This window comes from Lutjanus erythropterus, chromosome 8 (genome assembly GCF_056507025.1).
Source record: "Lutjanus erythropterus isolate fLutEry1 chromosome 8, fLutEry1.hap2, whole genome shotgun sequence".
NCBI classification, from domain to species: Eukaryota; Metazoa; Chordata; class Actinopteri; order Lutjaniformes; family Lutjanidae; genus Lutjanus; species Lutjanus erythropterus.
In genome coordinates, this window is record NC_139324.1 from 20557603 (window position 1) to 20573178 (window position 15576).

General features: G+C 39.3%; 1 protein-coding gene across 2 annotated transcripts in view; it reads right to left on the reverse strand.

The window, feature by feature from the left end:
* The window catches only part of itgbl1 (integrin, beta-like 1), a 61437-nt gene that overhangs the window by 28369 nt on the left and 17492 nt on the right, over positions 1 to 15576 (reverse strand). For both annotated transcript variants that reach the window (XR_014771311.1, XM_084724861.1), the window contains exons 3-7: positions 13462 to 13608; positions 10783 to 10905; positions 10042 to 10182; positions 5974 to 6114; positions 4307 to 4453 (exon numbers count right to left, since the gene is read on the reverse strand). Coding sequence is in view for 1 of the 2 variants with exons in the window: in XM_084724861.1 (XP_084580987.1) it covers positions 4307 to 4453; positions 5974 to 6114; positions 10042 to 10182; positions 10783 to 10905; positions 13462 to 13608 (699 nt within the window). In the remaining variant the exon portion in view is untranslated. The remainder of the gene's footprint in view (positions 1 to 4306; positions 4454 to 5973; positions 6115 to 10041; positions 10183 to 10782; positions 10906 to 13461; positions 13609 to 15576) is intronic.

Here is a 15576-nt window from a genome sequence, read left to right on the forward strand (position 1 = left end):
AATTTAAAGGTACTGCTGGAGGAATTAAAGCTAATTAACTCCCAGCACAAGTTAATCTCTGCTGTTTCATTATGTGAGGGGAGCAGTATGCCTGCTCAACCCTGTTGTTGTGGAATTGGTTTTAGGTCGTCAAAACCAAAGTCTGTTGTGGAACAGACACAATATGTAATGAACAGCTGATGTATTCAAAGACGCCAAATTGGTTCTATTTGTAGAGCGTACTTAGCTGAGGTTGAGGTCTCATGTAGTAGTTACAGTACATGACTTTTGTTTACCACATGGCTGTCATTGTTCCATTGTTGGGACACTGATGATGTTGACTTGTTGATGTTGTCGTTGCCATGGGAGCGGCCCTGCCCTATCTGTTTCAGGTGCCTGATCTAATCAGCAGCTTTCCAATCCATGGATGTGAGGATCTAAGGCCACTGTAATAACAGTTGGCTACAGTCCACATATCCTCTCTCTTCTTTTGGAACACGGCAATGACTGAAAGGCGGATTCCCCGGAGGCGTCCCCCTACAGTCAAATGAAACAGGAAATCAATGCTTCACATTAACACCTGATAAATCCACTGAGCCCATAAACCAAGCAGGTTACGCTCCTTGTAGCATCACCCACAACCGCCTACATTATTAAGCTGAATCACTGTGAGACCAAGAGAAATCTTTACTGCACCCTTTCTTATTGTCCTCTCATCCTGACGTACAAGGACACTGCCAGGTATTCCCCAGGAAGCTACAACAGTGTTTACAGCAAAATGAATGGGGTGCTGGTACACTTAACAATGGCCTATACAGCACTATATACCTGATTGATTAAGGCTGCTGCATCAGTGTAAAATTCAGGTACAAGCCATACCGCAGAAGGCTTGTGCACTGCGTAGCTACTTGACAATTTATCTTATTAACAAATGGCCATAGTACACTTTGAAACAATGCAGGCTGTCCATCAGTCTAGGGTATCATGACCATTGTGCATTGTTAACTGTGGACACAGACACAGTATCTGTCTGGAAAAGCTACACCATGCCAAGTCTGGTTTCACTTATTGTTGTCTGGCAGTTTTATGGATGAATTAACTTGCATCTGATGTAGGACTGAATGATTTTGAAAAAAATATCTAATTGCAATTATTTTGACTGATATTTCAATTGCAATATGATTTGTAATATTAGAGGTAATGATCATTTTTACGTCATTTTTCTTATTTTGATTGAAAAAAATGACAATGGTATATTTTGCCCTAATCTGTACTAAAGAATCTGATATGACGTCTCTGCCTCACAACATTCATTATTTTAAAAGTCTTTTGACACACATTTTGCCTTTAACACATAGAGTATTTCACCTCCTGTGAACTGAAAATTAGAGAAAGCCATAGTGTGGTTTTGATAAAATTTAGATTAATTGTGCAACTCTAACCTGATATCGTTTCAAGGAGTCTGTGTCAGTTTTTTCTTTACTTGAAAAGCTTCTGCACACTTTAAGGCCGTTGGAGCTATAGACTAAATTAAATTACAGTACTGTGATGGTTTACTCAATCAATGCTGGTGTTGACATTGAAAATTTTCAATTAATTTCTAAAAATCCACATTTTATGGGATGAAAATGGCTAAAACCCGACTTATTGACCTTGCGAGGCCACAGAGACCTCGAGGACGCTACATCATTAGATTTATATTAAAAAAATCAATCAGAGATGGGTGACCTATGCTCTTGAGTGGGAGTCTATGAAATGCTCATTTTCAAATGCTGATCAAGACTCATCATTCACAGGAATTTATGCTTTTTCTTTGTTAAACCTAGTTAGTATTTTGCGACTTTCAATGGCTGTAGAATGGCTAGCGTTAGCTCAGTTAGCCACAACACAGGTAGATCACAAATACTTTCTGAAACAGGAACACAAATGTGCATCTTGTGACTGTGAAAGCTTCAGTGTCTCCAGTGCTTCTCTGTGGACATGGAGAAACTGACCAGCTGCCTGTGTTTTGTAAGCTCTAACTAGCATTGACTGCTAGCTTAGTGATGATCATTCTTTATCTTTCTGGTCGCTGTTGTAGCCACGCCTCTTACAGCGAATGTTCTGTACAGCCCCAGTCCATCCTTCTCCTCAACATCTTGCACACTTTTTAGCATTTTTCAAAATGATGCAGTGGGTGGAGTTAGGCTCAGACCTCGGGATGAAGTTGCATTTTAAACCTCATGAATGTAAACCTTCCTACATTATTAAAATGCTTTTGCAGGGCTGTTTTTTGTTTTGACTTTTGATTTTCAAGCTGACAAAACCTGCAAAATGTGAGCGATATCTAAACTTCTGCTGAAACCTGACTGATTGAAATGCTATTCTTTTTGGATTACTTGGTTCAGAATGTGATTTCAACTTTCCCAGTTAGTTTCATGATCATTTGGTTTAATGCAGTATATTGTAGTTGTGGCCATGGGCGTTTACATTTACTACATGTAAACATTAATCAGCACAGTTTTGAAAAAGGTGAGTAATTTGTTTTTGTCCCTTTGCTGGCTGAGCAGCTTGGGGCTGTGTGCATTTGTAGTAGTTCCTGTAATCCTAATTCATGGTTTTACATCACTTGATGTGGAAGTTGAGCAATTAATTGTCTGGCTGCAAGTTTTCCTCTATTCAAAAAATGTTTTGGCTTTACTACACAAATAATATTACTTGCATTGTGGATGATTTATTTATTATTTATTATTTATTCATGTTTTTTTTTGATAAAACCATTTTTGTTATGGTTTACTCATGTTTATTGATCTAATATGATCAATATGGTCCTATATAAATGTGCACAATTCTGCCAAAGTTAGAATAGTTTGGGTTAAATCAATTGAGAGATTTCTGTTCACGCCATTTTATCTGAGCTCATGGCTTTAAGTGAGCGGGAAAAGGTGGGTAAAGGTGATGTCACATCCTCTTGTGCACCAATCAGGGTTCAGCAATCAAAAAAGTCCAGACTGGCTGAAAGTTGTAGTGTTGTTTGTTTATGTTGCCAATTGTTGCCTGTCAATCACATCTGCTCAAGTCAAACCCACACAGTCCTAATTAAGCAAAAAAGATGAGTTGAGTCATTGAGCATTAGCCTCTTGCTATAATGATATTGTTTTGTGTAGTTGTGTGGTTAACCCCTTGAGTCAGAATATGGAAATTAACACTGATAGCAGGTGGCACCAGACACCAGACACTATACAGCAGACACGGTATAGTGTCTACGAACAATTTCACTATAAAAACTGCAACTGTGTGTGTGTGACACTTTTTGAATGTGCAGAAGAACACAGAACATTAATCAACATTAGGCCCTGATGATCCTCGGTTTAATTAGCAGGAAAATACTGCGCCATTGACTTTAGACCGGGTTTTTGTTGGTCAATGGCGCAAGCACTCTCTGCTGCCGAAATGCACCAACCATGTGCCTGACCACACCTCATTTTAAGACCAACACACCCATGGGCGCACAGATTGGCACACATGTATTTGCTACCTACACAGCGTGGGCACTGGGCATGAAAATGACAACTGTGTCGGTCACAAAAATAGCATTGACAACTGTGCTTCACTGTGCACCGCTTTGCGCCAAGTGAGAGTGAGTGAGTTCTGTTGAGCAGGGATAATGTTAAGTTTTGTAGAGTTACACACAAACATCCCCTACACCATATCAGTTTTCTAACCCTAAAATATACACCACTGTATCTGTTCCCTCACTTTCACCTTACTGTCATCAATCAGCAGGCTCAAGGGTGCATGGCTGGGACAACAATTGAAGCACAACCTGGACCAGCAGCAGAATCTGAATCTAATATTAGTATTAGACGTTACATTTGGAGGCTCCAAGAAAACAGGCTTCCTCTGTCCAGAAGGGCCACTAATGAAGCATACAGTGCACTGTAATAAATCTCAGAACATCGACCTACAGCTTGTTCTATTGAGAGAGCTGTCCCAGCCGTGGCTTGCATTGTTGTAGGCAAACAGTGTCCCTTAATCTCACATATGCACATAAACGTACACATATAATATGTATGTATGAGCACAAGAGCACATATCATCAAAGCAGTGATACAAACCTGCATATACATTCATGTGTGTGTATCATATGTATGACACAATAAACACAAAGAGTGGTTGCTTTTCAGTTCAGGGCTTGTCTAAAAATGCTATCAGCTCTGTCTTTACAGCCCTTAAGGATGGATTAAGAGATCTGAAGCACTGGAAATGGCCTATTTTAGAGGTGAGGACAAAGTACAGGCCTGATACAGTAACCATGGCAACAGCAGCGGATGGGAAGACCAGGTACCTCGTCCGAAGCAGGGCAAATTGGACGTTCCACGACACTTCTTCACACTGCTCTCCAGAGACAGGGAGCACGAAAGAGGATGCTCACACTTCTTCCCGGCCCATCCCTCCTTACAGTCACACCTGCCACAATTACACTGGCCATGACCTGCAAAGACGAACGGAGAAGAGGCGGAGGAAGCACAGAGGTGAGACAAAGTGGAGGTTTTTGTAGAAGAAATATTCAAATAAGTGAGGGGAGGAAAACAGCACTGACTGAAGCATAACGTGCAGGGTGGAGGGTTGGATAGGTTATGGAGCAGACAAGAGGTCAAGAGGGGAGCTTGCGTGTCTGTGTCTGTGTGTGTGTGTGTGTGTGTGTGTGTGTGTGTGTGTGTGTGTGTGTGTGTGTGTGTGTGTGTGTGTGTGTGTGAAAAGGGGAGCAGGGTGGTAGTAAAATAAATTAGGGTCAGGACATGCTAGAGGTGAGAAGATGAAGGGGAATTTAGTGTCCTTAGAACAGCGGCTAAATGAGTTTTGACTGTCTGGCCTCTTCTAAGCTGCTGGATGACCAGCATTGATTATAACTGCTCTGGTCTGTGGGACAAAGAGAGAGAGAAACTGGGGGGATGAAATTTAAAACATTTAGATGCCAACTGTGCTTGTATTCTCTTGTTAGCTGTGTGTATGTGCAAGGATACTAAGATACATTTTCTGGAATATAAATCAATGAATAGTGTGCACAAGGGTAGCATCTGTCATATTTTGTTCATTAATTCTGTAGAGAAACAGTGAAAAGGTCATGTATGGAAACTTATACAAGTTGCACCAGAGTATAAGAATTAGATGGGGAGCTGGTGTGTTTGTTGAGCGCAAGGAACTGCAGTTACTCCTTATTACTGTTATAAGCTGCTGCAGGAATGAGTCGTAAAACCTAGGAATAAGTTAGCATATTCCCTCGTCTCGGAGGCAATGGGTTTTCTTGGTTAGAGTCCTGAAATAAGCCCTGTTGTTAGCACAACCTTTTTTCATGTTTTTTAAAAAGCATCAGTAAATACACCACTTGTGAATTCTGAAGCTTTTATGCAACTTAAAAAAGAAGATTGATTTAAAGTTGTAAATAAGTCAGGGAAATTAAACGCCATCATACCGTACACTAGTCACTAAACAGTGGTTATGGTGAAGTAGTTCATTTATAGTGTTAGCTTTTTATGCCATACTTATTAGGTAAGTATAAGTATTAAGTAAGAATCATAAACTTGTTTGCCACAGAGCTCATTTTCTGCACTAATCCAATGGAATTAGATTACTTTAAGATCACTTTTTGGGCATTTTTTCCTTTATTTGATAGTGACAGCTGGAGATATGACAGGAAAGGGAGTAGAGAGAGAGAAGGGATGGCACTGACAGCCTCAGTATATGGGGTGCATGCTCTACTAACTGAGTTACAGGAGCGCCCCAAAGGAATTAGAATTATTACTTCACAGTAGTAGCATGTGGTCACTAATGGTACAGACAGACGACAAATCCCACCCACCCCTTTTTTCTCCTATAGCAGAAAGACAATGTGTGAAGTGCTAACAGTTTTTCTCATCTAACTCTTGGCAAGAAAGCAATTTGTGCATTTCTGTGTATTGCTCACCGGTATGTGGTTGTATTTTTTAAACCATTCAAAAACAGCATGCTGACCTGAGCAGAAGTCATCCGTATATCGGTCGTAGGTTGCATGACAGTTCCTCTCATCGCACTCGCAGGTGTCTCCATGAATATCTCCCCAGTCACCAGAGGGATCTACGTCATAACAGTTACACTCTCCACACACGCAGGTCCCTAACAGCCACAGCAAACACAACCACACAAACACAATTCACTTTGTATTAATTCTATTTTTTTCAGTTGGACAATCCAAGTAAATCAATAATGTAACAGTGAACTGGAAAAACACAAACAAAACAAAATGAAATAATGAAAAATACAACTGACATTTTAAACAGCAGGTAAAACATCTCACACAGATGTGAGCTGGGGCAGGAGGATATATTTTTTCTACTTTAACAGAGGCTGTAGCCAACAGGATAAATACAAGTTCTCCTTCTGTCTCATTTTTCTCCTTTTATCTATGTATCTGTCCATCTGTCCCTCTCCTTCTCATTTGTTTTACATCTTAGCCGGGGTGTCAGCTGAGCTGCAGCCAGCGGAAATCCCATTTTCTCTTATCAGCAGTGACAGAGCACAGGGAACCCCAGGGGAGCCAGGCCAGCTGGCAAGCCTGTGGGCTGTGGCTGGCACGTGTCTGGCCCCTGGCCCTGGGTTCGGTCTCCCTCACCACCTCATAACCCTGGAGCCCTGGATTTATAGAGCCATGCACGTTTATGTCTGCCACAAATGTCACAGCCTGGCTTCACCAGAGCAGATTACAGCTCCTGTACCAGTTACTCTTCAGAAATATTCTATAAATGCTCTATAAAATCAGAGCTCAATTAGAGAATGCGTTTATGAGCAAATTCCTGCTAAAAGCTCCCTCCCTCTCCACACTAAAGGCAAACGCTTCCTCTCCATGTGCATCATGCAACCATATTACCTCTGAGTCAAATTGTTTTGATCAAGAAATCATATATACTTGATGCACGCTTTTAGCCTCCAGCATTATGTGGCTGTTATTGTTTTGACAGCATGCCAGTTAGTGTATTTTTAGCTCAACTGAAGAGGCTAGGTAAACCTAACAGGCAGAGGGGGTTGACAGTTTGCTGGAATGGAGTAATAAAGACTGTATCGCACACTGTCAGTCAAATCATTCACTCATTCATTTCAGAGTGTGAGCAGAGCGGGAAATAAAGGTTACTGTTGAGAGAGGGAAGATATTTTACAGCTTCATACAAAACACTTCATGTCTCTACATCTATGCAGGATGATGAAATCAAATCAGCCCTCCTTTATGTAATCACCCTCCTTGATCCATCTCCTATAATCACCAGGAATTATCTTCACAATGCTGATTAACTCACTGCAATGTCATATAGGGATGGGAATTGAGAATTGTTCCCATTATAATCAGTACTGAATTGTCTGACTTGTGAGGATTGTGTAGGATTTGAGTGAAGCAGAATGAGAAGACGTTCGAATAGGTTGGCGCATTTTATCAAACTGGGGGAAAGGGCAAAACACAGGGTTTATGATATTTTGAGCAAATATCACAATACTGATAATGTGCTGTAACATTTGTTGGCAGTGCATGTAGGAAAGTGTTGCATTTCCACAAGTGCACCAGTTCTATCAAGTAAAATGTAAAAATAAAATGAGGGCTACACAAGCAGCCTTATCATATTTTATGTCTTGAGTAGGAATAACTAAGTGTAAAAAATAATCCTTTCTAAAACCATACATGACTTTATTTCCTTCAATGCTGACAAAAACAAAATGTGTGTCTGTTTTTTCCCGCAAAAAAGTATAATTTCCGTGTTAAAATCCTCCTTCTACCTCATTAAAAACTAGAGATTTATGAATATGCAAACTTTGTTCATTTTCTGTTGGACACCAGATGTCCAGTGTGTGTGCCGATGGCTACAAGTTTCCACATCACATTTGTTCAAGTTGCAGTTGTACCAGGATTGGCTTCCAAACAGTTTGTGATGTCACAAACCATGCTTGTAGGTCCACCCCTTAAAATCTGATCTTCTCTGAGAATGGAGAAACTTTCAATAGATGATTACAAAGATATCTCTCTTGTGTCAAACAGAAAAAAAACACATGAATTTCCATTTTTTCCACATGTGGCCACATGTAGGAAGCATGTGTTTCACATGGAAAAATATTGCACCATGAATAAATATTCCAAAACCATTTCCCATGTGCAAAGAACATGTTTACCATGGAAAAAAACATGTGTTCCACATATTTCACATGTGATTTTACACATCTGAAATTTGTGTATTTTTTCTATAAAACATCCAACTTGAACAAGAAGGAAAACATATCTTTTGAGTGGAGGGGGACTTAAAGTAAGGCTCTCTAGACTTTAGACTTTAGCAAGGCTCAGGTTGTATCCTGTAGTTCCAAAACACTTGTGATTTACTCTCAAATATGACAAATCAAAACTTGGAGATTTCCTGTGCATGTTGTTATGTTTGTTCTTTTCAAGGAAACAGCCTTTGTTTAACAAAGCAAGTAAGAAAACTAAATCAAAGTTGTAAAAACCTGCATCTTTTTTTCCACAGCCCAACAATGTATCAAAAAGGGATCAATAAGAGAATCAATAAAGAAATAAATTGATAACAGGGACAAGTCAAGCTCTGGAGCTGATAGAACAAGCAGAAATATACGTCATGTTTGAGTTTAAAATAAAACTAGTAACAATAAATATGTACAACCTGATGTGGACCCTTTAATTGCAGTCAGATTTCCTTTGTTCTTTGCTCTGGTGAATCTTGGCGTTGTCAGGTCTTTGCCCGCCCTTTCCGTTGTTACAGAGGAGCACAACGGGCGACTACACCATGTACATTGTGGATGGTTGTTCATGTTGTGTCAGCTGTGCACTTGACCATAAATCATGGGGCTCTGTCCATGTAGCCTACCATTTAGACCTACCACTTAGCCAGCCCTCAGCCACTGTAATTAATTTTAGAGAGCTTTACTGAAATCCCTCAGGATCACTTGAGCAAGGCTAGTGAAGCTGTTTCTCTGACTGACTGTCCGCCAAGCTCTGATGACTTTCAGTGGAATTCACATGCCATATTTATTCTCTACATTTTCTCTTAATTTCTTCTGTTTTTTTTCTTCCCCTCCATCACTTTCTTTCTCAGTTTCAGAGGTGGATGTCAAATGTGACTCTTTTTTCCATTGTGGTAGTCAGATAACTGGTCAACTGACAGATCAAAAAATGTATTTAAATCCAGATTGAGTCTCAATTCCATTAATTTCTTTTCCAGTGTTTAACTATTTCTGGTGTCTTTCCCTCCTAATGAACCTGGGGCTCTATTACAGAAACTTTCTAATTTGCAAATCCTATCTTACCTGTTTGGTAACCATGGAAATTAGGATTAGGACCTGATTTAAGAAAAGAAAATGCAGATAAACAGTCCCAAAGTCACTTCCTATCCTTACAGGAAAACTGTATTATTTAAGCATTACTTCCCAAAATCTTCAATAAAACTCCTAACATTATGATAACTGTAAAGCTGTTTTAATTGTCACTTTTCAACCTGTAGTAGTATGCCTAACTTGCTAACTAGCAAAGGGTAGCTAACAGTAGCTAGTATCAGCTCCCTCCCAATAATATTTAGGATTTCCTAACCTGACAGTAAATAAGGATGAAGTTATAAAAGATAGAAGTTAGTTAGGATTTGCTAATATAATGCGAAATTACCAAATATGACATATAGGATACAAATTGGGAAAAATCTTATACTCTTACCCAAGATTCTTCCTATGTAAGATAGGAAGTTTCTGTAATATTTTGGCATTTTGAAAGTGTTTTTTTCCTGTTTTCCAGCATAACAATTGAAATTTTCACAAATATGAGTCATATTCTAATGAGTTGTGACAAATATGATATTACTTCCTGACCATTTTATTGCTTTGTGAATCAATGATAATGTATCTGCATCTACAAAAATGTGCTTTCTATATTTCTTATATTTTGTCTACATTTTAGTTTGCATTAATATTTGCTATTATGATTTAATCAATAACAAATTAAAATGGGATCCCAGATTACCGGGGCTGGATTTTGTATACCGGCTCTGGTGCTGGTAAACAGACCTCTGTTGCTGCAGATTTTGCCATCTGGTGATGTGCATCTCCGCTTGCTTTCCCATGGGCTGATGTCACACTGGAATTCACATTTGTCTCCATGCCAACCAGCAGCACAGTAACAGTTTCCACAGTAACACTGGCCATGGCCTGGAAGCAGATAAGAATACACATGCAACCTCTGTCAGTCTGATAGATTGACAGTCACTTAAACAGATTTCTACATTAACTCCTCCTTACTAATTTATTTCCTGGTTGAAGGATTTTAACTGGATAGTATGATAACAACAAATATAGTTGTGCCAACCTAAATCAGAAAATATGCCCTCTTGTTTAAAAAAAACATATTGTCTTGAGTTATCACTTTGCAAATAAAAATATTCAACACTTTAACATTTGTTTTTACCACTTTTAAATCTTACTATTTGAAGGTTGCTAGACAAATTAAAGTACGTGTCCAGAATTTACTTTTCAAAATGAACTTACGAACAGCTAATTAACAATTGATAAGCAGGCACTGGAACAACGTGTGGAGAACAGGGATGATTTATGCTACAGACAACAGTTCAAACTACAGTACATTTAACTTTCAGTTAACCTTCATGGACAGAAAGAGGACTTCTCCAGTTGGTGTCAACCCCGACAGAGGGACAAGAGTGGACAGTCCCTGAATAACCATATGTTTAACTAAAGTGTCCGTTCTGTTTTGGGGGAAGAGAGGGGGCGTGAGACAGAGTCTGCGGGGCATACCTCCACACACCTCTCCGGTGTCCTCATCCAGACACTCGCTGTCATCACACTCGCAGAAACGTCCCGTCACCAGACCTCTGTTGTCCTCGTTGTCACACAGGCAGCTACCGCAGTGGCAGGTGCCTGTTAAAGGTACCAACTTTAGACACAGTTTAAACTTAATTCTGCTCGCTGAAAAAGGTCAAGATGGTTTGTGAGTGTATGTTTGCAGTATGTGGATGGGAGTATATATGTATTTTCATGCAGTGCACTTTGAGACCAAGAACCCAGCTGATTTGCAGATGTGCATTGGAGACACCGTCTGTGCATCATGTGGAAACGGATCTAGACTGGTGTCTGACTTCGAAAGGTGGTTGAGGTTGCTTGTGTGTATGTGTGTGTGTGTGTGCATGTGTGCTGGGGATTTTCGAATGATGCATTATAGGGACAGAAGGTTAGAGAACTACACACTGTGAATACATTTGCATTTCTACACCCTCAAACAGGCCACATACTGTACAGAGACACACACCCTGACATGTAGACACAAATATACAAGGTTATCCTTCATTTAGCTCTGGGCATTGTGGGCATGTGAGGAGATGAAGCCTAGGTGTGTGAGGTGTTGTTTTGTGGAACACAACCTCAGCCCAGGCATCATCTCACAGTGTGTGTCTTCTGTGTAACAGATGTAAACACACAAACCTGCAATGTGTGCATGAAATAAGCTCTGGCTTATGAGATTTAAGACAAAATTGAATTATCAATACTTACTTACAGTATTGTTAACTCAAGATGTCGAGAGAAGAAAGTCAAGAAGTCTTTCCAATGCTGCTGATTCATGCATGAATTTATCAATGTACCTGTGTTAGTGAAAGAGAGATTGTTTATACTGATACATGTGAGAGCAAAGAGGTCACAAGTATCTGCCTTAACTGAAGGAACTGAAATTTAAAGGGAGTTATGAGTTGTAACTAATTGATATATTATGGTTAATAATTATGTTACTAAAGTTGAGTCAGTCATACAAACATATAAATTACCAACATGTTCTCAATCTGAACTCATCCATCACAGCAGCTTGGTCAGAGGCCCAGTACACTTCAAACTATGACACTCATACAGATCCCTCTATCATCAGTGTTGCATGTGCAGAGCTCTAAGGTCAAGTTAGTAATAATGCATATGTTACTTCTGGTAAGACATTCAAAATAAAGCTTGCTGGTAAACATTTCACATTTTATGACTTTTGGGCTTGCAGGAAACATGAAAAAGAACTGGATACAGTGTTAGAGGCGGGTGTTCATTCCTATGAAAGCTGCTCGTGAAGCCAGCTTTTGGGTATAAAATCAGCTGGATCTTCCACATGCTTCTGCATTGTGTGGCCCAAAGAACAAGTGTACTGGAGACCTCCATTGGCTGAGCTGGCTAACCAGTTTAACCATTCGCAAACTTGAAATAAGGATATAATTATTTAGTCATGCAGCTCTCCTATTCTTTCCAAATGTTACTGAATCTAATGGATCAAATCTTGATAGTGAAACAAGTCATTTTGTGGGGATTGTGGTGCTCAAAAAATTTATCCACTGGTTGTAGCTGTGTCTTTCACATACAGGAAAAACTTCTGTGATACTGTGCATCACAAGACAGTGTCATTAAACAGTCTGTGCATCATTTCAAAATGGCTTTAAAGTCCTTCCCATTTGTCATCATGGTAACATGTTACATGGTAAAGGTTGTGAAATTGTCACAGTTTCCTTAGGTTAGGTTAAGAAAAGAAAATTTTGTTGATTTTGAAGGTCCTTGTGGACAAAAATGGAAGTGTTTTCACTGTAAAAGCCACAAACTGTAACTTTGTCTGGCATAATGTAACCAGGCTCGTTTCATCTGATTTCTAGGAGCACATGACATGGTGGCAGCCATTAAGAATGTATGTGACACACAGGTATAAAGAATGCATGTAATATGTAGGTCATATAAAGACATCAGTATTATCTTGAGACTGTTTCATAACCAGTTAAATCACCTTGTAGAAGCTTTAAGTTACGTTACATAAGTTAAAAAGAAGTGAACACTGACTATTGGTGTCACACAGGACACAAACAGGAGTCTCCCAGGTGAAAGTTTGTTTCACTTATCCATCCACCCCAGCCTCCTCCATAATATTATTCTGATTATATCACACTTTATATTACGTCACCTGACTTCACACATCAAAACAAGGGTGCCTCCAGAAATGACACTCTCTGGTATCTCCAGCGATTGAAGCGTACGGTCACTGACCATGCTGCCATATTTGACCAACTGGGAGTTTTTGACTTTATAATATGAAATCAGATCTGTGGGAGATTTTCCAACTTGGCAACCTAGAGCGTGTCTTCATTAATGGATTATTACTTGTCTATAAAACATTTATAAGCCATTAGTTTAAGCCATTAGTTACAACCTATAAACTTTATATAAAGTACTAAAAACTGGAAAGTGATGTCAAACGTGAAATACTAAACTTGTAATTTTATGTAATTGTTTTGTGTACATTTTGTGTATAACGTCTGTGAATAGGCAATGCTGCTAGCTGTTGGTTTGATGCAACTTTTTGTTAATGCTTGAGTGTGCTCTCTTGCAATCATGTTTAACTGACTTGTGTGTATACGTGTGTGTGTATGTGTGTCTGTGTGTGTGTCTGTGAGACCGCAGGACCTCTGTTGGAGCACACCACCCCCTGTGGGTTTTTGCACAGCTCTTTGCTCTTCTTGTTGGGTAGGTTACACTCCTCCTGGAACTGGCAGGCATCTCCGGACCAGCCTTCGTCACACTCACACGTCCCACAGTCACAGTAGCCACGGTCTAAAGGGAAACACACAACACCCCACATGCTGTTTATCTATGCTGAAAAGCATGCCCATTGCCAGCGCTTCAAATCGCTCTATGAACACAAGGACACACTTAAGTGTTGTCCTAAATGGATATGATGGCATTGCACTACCAGGAGAGTACATGAATTAGTCTTATAGGATTCATTTGACTCCCTTGACTCCTAATTATTGAAACAAAGCCATTGTATTCCCAAGTGACTTTGTTTTGGTGCATGTGAAATATCATACAATTCCTTTGAGGCATATACTAAATATATATCTAACAAGCAAGCAGGCAGTGCCACCATTTGTCTATAATATCTCGTAAAGCAGCAATATGTAACAACTGTGTGTCCAAAAATGAGTGCTGCAGTCCAAATAGTGACTTGGAGCCACAGACTGTATATTAAATAGATTAAAGTCCTATTTAAGATACAATCTATGGTTGAAGCAAATTGTCTCACCCCTCCCCCTCTCCACAGACTCGATGAAGTTTGGGCAGGTACACTTGTTAATCAGCTGTTCATAAGTTCATTTTGAAACACTGCAGGAACGCTGTGAGAGCGCAAGACAAGCACAACATTGTATTTCACAATAACAAGCTGTGACAAGTCCTCCACTCTAAGTAAGACTGTTAATAACTGTCAATTGACCCGTCTAAGTCCCGCCCCTTTTTGCTCTGTGCTTCAATAACAGTTGCTCAAGCAAGCTGAGTTCAGTGACTGCTAGACTCCATTAACACACTGCTCAATTTAACCGTTACAAACATCTACTCCTTTTAAAAGATTATTAATGATCTCTTATGACTCATAAACAGGTTCTAAATCATTTGGCAAACATTCATTTTAACTCTAATTAATCTGAAATGGACCAACGATAACAGAAGCTACAGGCTAGAATAGGAATTTCAAAGTACAACACTGTGGCTGTCGTTTCGTTGCCAGAGAAGTCAGTATTTCAAGTTATTTAATAATCTGTGATGACATATCATGGTAATTTTTTGAGTTATTACAGTAAATACATTACAGATTCTCCTTTAAGTCTTTTTTGCAATACAACCCATTTCAGGATGATATACTAACTTCCTCATCAATCACTCAGTGAGAGCATTACCTTGTTCAGTGTTCAGAGGAGCCACACAGGCAGTTTGGCGTCACTATTTCTCATCATTCTGATGGCCGGAGTGAGCAATGTGAAGAACAGGAGGGATCATATGATGCAAATGGAGTCTGTTGACAAGTTATTATAAATGTTGCTCCCATTGCATTTAGCAGCAAGGGGCCTTGTATGTCACACTCAATCATTCTCCTGACTCGTTCATCATGTAAATGTGGTGTCCTTTTCAAGGGCTATCCATCAGTCATTAACAACAGGCAAGTCCCCTGTCTCTCCTCATTATCGATACGTCTCGGGGGATACTTGGGAACAGGTTCAAGGAAAAGAACAACATGAAAAGTGCACTTCAAAGGAAGCTGAAACACAAAGACAATACAATTTTGAGGAAAATAAACCGATTTTAAAGAAATCTTCTTCTATCTTCTAACTTCTGTATATTTGCTGTCATACAAAATGTGAAAAATTGAGCAGACTGTGCTTTCTGCTGTAGTAGAGGAAGCTGTTAATTTATCAGTCAATTAGTTATCCACCACTAAATTAATCTACAACTAATCCATAAATCAGTTTTAGTAATTTTTTAAGAAAAAAAAAAGTCAAAATTATGTGATTCCACCTACTTAAATGTGAATATTTTCTGGTTGCTTTACTCCCCCCATGACTCTATGACAGTAAAGTGAATATCTTTAGGGTGTGGACAAAACAAGATATTTGATGATCTTAGGCTCTCGGAAACACTGATTGACAGTTTTCACAATTTTCTGACATTTTATAGCCCAAACAACTAATCAAGAAAATAATCAACAGATTAATTAACAATCAAAATATTTGCAGTCCCACCATCTAG